Source organism: Acyrthosiphon pisum, chromosome A2, assembly GCF_005508785.2.
Source record: "Acyrthosiphon pisum isolate AL4f chromosome A2, pea_aphid_22Mar2018_4r6ur, whole genome shotgun sequence".
Taxonomy (NCBI): domain Eukaryota; kingdom Metazoa; phylum Arthropoda; class Insecta; order Hemiptera; family Aphididae; genus Acyrthosiphon; species Acyrthosiphon pisum.
In genome coordinates, this window is record NC_042495.1 from 42,922,939 (window position 1) to 42,927,828 (window position 4,890).

At 26.8% G+C, this 4,890-nt stretch overlaps 1 protein-coding gene across 1 annotated transcript; it reads left to right on the top strand.

The window, feature by feature from the left end:
* Positions 1 to 1,603: 1,603 nt before the first annotated feature.
* On the top strand, positions 1,604 to 4,396 carry LOC115034144 (pickpocket protein 11-like). The gene is made up of 4 exons (XM_029489940.1): positions 1,604 to 1,816; positions 2,478 to 2,745; positions 2,830 to 2,895; positions 4,329 to 4,396. The coding sequence occupies exons 1-4, from the start codon at positions 1,760 to 1,762 to the stop codon at positions 4,394 to 4,396; spliced, it is 459 nt and encodes a 152-aa protein (XP_029345800.1). The 5' UTR covers positions 1,604 to 1,759.
* The last annotated feature ends 494 nt before the right edge of the window (positions 4,397 to 4,890 follow it).

The following is a 4,890-nucleotide window of genomic DNA, read 5'->3' on the forward strand; positions in this document are numbered from 1 at the left end:
TCCAAATTTTTGCCAGTTTATTCAACCTAAAATGACTTCACTCGGATTATGTTTTACAGTTAATATGATGCCGTCATTTCAAATGTTTAACAATGATTATGATCAAAGGTAAAATTTTATTATAAGTAAAAAGTTTTAGTTTTTCCCTAGGTATATCTATTAAAATATGGGAAACATATAAAATGGTACAATTTCGATTTAGTATTTAAATTTTTATCTAATGGTTATTTTTCTATTTCTGCATTATTTTGTTTTTAAATTCATTGATATAAATATTTTCATGCGTTTTTGTAAATCATGGTAAAATTTTGATATTGGATATTTACTCGATTTCTCATGTAGCGGTTTGTTATTTTATTGTTATTCAAAAACGAATACTAATTGTAGATACATGAACATTTTTCTGAATTTCTATATTATCATTTTCTATACACCATACAATTTTGAAAATATTTTAACTCTTTGATCTGTATACGGACATTGCCAGTTTTCAATATTTTTAGTTTTTTTTTTCTATAAATATCAATAACATTTTATTTGTTGGCTAAAAAAGCATGGAAATTTAATGCAAGACTTCTGATATATTGTTACAATAGCAGTTTAAAAATATTAAAAATACATAGGCACAATTTTTTTTATAAGCATTTAAAGTTCAAATTTTGATCAAATTTATCAAATTTAATAATTATTTGGTACTTAAAAATGTTTAAAATGTTCAACTTTTATAGCTAAGGATTGAACATTTAAAGGTTCCACATAAATAGGTTATATATAAATTACTTTATTCACAATAATATCATCAAATATATTTGGTAATATCATAGGCTGACTGACCGTTTTCGCTCAGAATCGTTTTTCTTATACAATGATATTATATCATTGAATTCAAATTTAATACCATCCTTTACGGTGACCCATTTGTAACCTTCTGTACAACAGAGTGACACCCACTTGCCCATCTTTTTTATGATTTTTTTGGTAAGACCACCTTTTACAAAAATAATAGATGATAGCATTTTTGAGTGTTGACGTATATAAGTTTTATATTTTATTATTATTCGACTATAAAATGTTTAAAATAATATTTACATTTAAATTAATATTAAATTGTTTTGAGACTTTATTTAAATACTTAGAAAAATTAATATGTCAGATCCTTAAATATATTATTCTCTATAATAATATCTTGATGTGTGATTTTTTTCTAAGATAACTCAAAAACACAAATAAATAGAAATTAAGGGTGGGCCAGAGAGAGAAGACAAACAGTTGGTCTTAACAAAGGTTATTAGAGTACATTTTTCCTTATTTTTAATTACAATCATTTTTTTCTTTAATATTTCCTTAATTAAATTAGTTTATATAAATCTGTTTAAAAAAAAAATGTATTACAAATGTTGTTCATTGTACTATATTTTGGAGGTAGAAAATGTACATTACTAATTGAAAATATTTAGTAATTTATTTTTTTATATACTTTATTACGTATGTTGAGCATAAAATAAAAAAACACACTATATGATAAGAGATTTTCTTTTTAGATGTTAAATAGAATATTCTTTATGATAATTATTATAATTCAATATTTTGTTATTCCAGATATTTGAATTTCTTTTTAAAAAACAATTCGTTTATTGGTACGGAGAAATCAAACTGGAATTTAGATGACGGATACCCACCAAATTCAGAGAACGATTTACTTGTAAACATAAATCCTGCTAGAACAAGTGGTGTTAGTCACTACCATCGTTTGAGATTGATGATTAATACATTGGACCACGAATTTTTGAGTTGTTCATCTGGAAGTTATTTTTTTGTGAGTAAAAAATAAAACTATTGTGTGCACAACTGTACACTCAATGTACAGTTTACATTGTAAAAATAAACCAAACAGATTTTAATTTTTGAAAACTATTGTGGAGATTATGATTTATGGTAATAGACAACGTTTTAAAATTTAATAACCTTATCCGATACAGGATCTGAGTGGAGCATTGTATGCATCGATTTCACAATGATATAATATAAAATTAATATGTGTAATTTTACTATCTAACATCATCTTTTGGAGCAGTAAAAATGTTTCGAGTTTCTACTTCATATTTTCTGGTAGCCACGAGCCGGTAAGAAAGCGAATCATGTTCACTTGTTGGTACTTTGAGAAGCGTCGGGAAAAAAACAGAATTTTTACGCAAAAACCATGTGCAGTTTTCGACAAAATACTAAATTTATTACGATTTTTGGTTTAACTTAAAAATGGTAACCGTAGATACTTTAAATATTCACTTAAGGTTTATTTTATATGACCATTTTTCATACATGCCAAAATATCTAAAGTATTTTAAATGTTTTTGAACTATTTATAGCCATGAGAAACATTCAATTTTTTTTATAATATGTTATTAAGTATTTGTCACATTTTTTTGTATCTTCAAAAAAGTATACTAAGTTCAAAAACATCTATTGGTTTTATTTAGATTACATTATCTAACCCAGCTGAATATTTGATGGTCGATCCTCGATCATTTATCAAACCGGACACTTACGCTAGAATACAAATCACTCCATTCGTGAAAAAAATTGATTCGCGATTAAAATGGCATTCTCCAGAAGCCAGGAAATGCTATTTGCACAACGAGAGAAAGTTATCTATTTTTCAACAGTATACAGAGATGAATTGTAATTACGAATGTGTGTTAAACGAAACTTTAACCATATGTGGCTGTGTTTCTTTCAACATGGCTTGTAAGTATCTTAATATATAATATAATATGTTTATTTTAGTTTACAATACAATATACTTATATACATAAATTTGTATTTGATCAGATTTAGTGGCAACCAGTGTAAAAATTTGTGGTTTGGCGAAAAAAAGCTGTATGGTAAAAGCTCAACGTAAGTATAGATTTAAGTCTAAAGGTAACAACAATTACCTATACCTAAATACCTAATTATAATTATGAATTCAGATGCAGTTATTCTAATGATAAATATTGTAAATAAATAATAATCATTCCAATTACACATTCTAATATATTAACTCTAGCTATCATAGTTTAGTCTCTACTTTGACAATTTAGTCAATCAGAACACAGTCAATTATATACAGGGTGATTCTTTTATCGTTGAACACTCATTATTTTAAAAAGTATTGACATTTTTCCAAATTTTTTTTTTTTTAAATTTTAGTTTCATACTTTTCTACATTTTTGTAAAGTTTTAATATTTTCACCCTTATATTTATTAGGTAAACCACTATCAACTTTTGATTTTCAAATGGGAACCCATACTAAAAATTTTATAAATTAATAAAGCTATTTTTTTTATGAATTATCACGTTCAAATTTTAATTTTTCGTTAATCCGTTGATGAGATATAGCTGCCCAAAGTTTTGTGGTTTGGGTAGGTGTTTGTGTGTAAATCTGCTATACCTAGTCAGTAGATACCGCAGAAATTACGATTTGTATGCCTCGGCGTAAAACCCTTTACAAATCAAGTCACCAAGTACACTGTACAGTAAAATAAAGCTAGCCCCCAAAATATGTATTCTATTATCCCCATTTTTCAGGGTGTCGTGCAGTTCGCCCCACTGAAGGCGATTGCGGTACTGGTCATAATAATACTTATCAAATAATATAAAGACCAGAAGTTGAAAGTAATAAAAATCGTTATCGCCTAATTCCATGGCATAAAGTGATATTATTGTAGTGTTACATCAAGTACATACTCGCTAGTAGCTACAATAACTGATTGTTATGATGTCATATTATAAATTATAAGTAATTGGACCATTACTGTCACTGATCGGATAATCACGTGTAATCTCCAATGCCCACAATTAAACGGCCTACATGGCTACATACCTATTTAAGATTAGGTAAAAGATATGGTACTAACTTTAATTTTTAATCAGTCATTATTTTGTATTGTTTTGTGCACGATTAAAGGTAGTATCTACCATAGACAAGCATACCTATGGGGTATCTACCTCATCTAAAAATATAATAAAAATAATATAATCTAAAAACTTTGTTGTCAATTATCATCAAAACACAGTGTCGCCAGTATATGTATTTAAAAAATAACTAGTAACGGTTACACTGTTAATTTATGACCGAGGTAAGAAAAATCAAATACGTTTATAATAATAATAATAATAATATTTTATTAACGGAATAAAATTCCAATTTACAATAATAAAAAATAATGACAGTTTCATGTGTGTGTTGTACTAAAAATTAACTGAGTTTGTGACTGAGTTTGTAATTAGTTTGTGACTGTACAAAAGTGTAAATAACATTGATATTAAACTATGGTTTAACTCGCAGATCCGCTATCAAAATTCAAACATAGTACAACCATAGATAATATGGGTACAACAACAACCACGGACTAAGATAGTATCGTAGTCCGTGACAACAACATTGAAATTAAACCATTGTTCTATGATTAAACTAACTAATTAATTTAACCAATATATCTATGAACAACAATATAATCACAGGACAATGATATAATTTAAGGACTGTAACTTAACAGACTGTTAAGGTGGATTCACACCTCGTCGTATACAACTCGTATCGTATATTCGTGTCGTGTCGTCAACACAACTGTCGTGCCTACGCTGAATGATATTATTCTATTTATAGAATATATGTATTATACCAAATCTCCACACTACATAGAACCTATAAATATTTAATTATAATAATCATACATAATAATGAATTGTTTAATATTATCTTAATTTGAAGTAATTATTCTCACGGTAGAACCTTTACTGTTCTATCACTATTTAACCGTGGTCCAGTTTTTTTTCTGGTACCTACTACCTTGTTTTAGTTATTACTTATATCATTTTTTTTTTTTCATTACTATATTAAATTATTT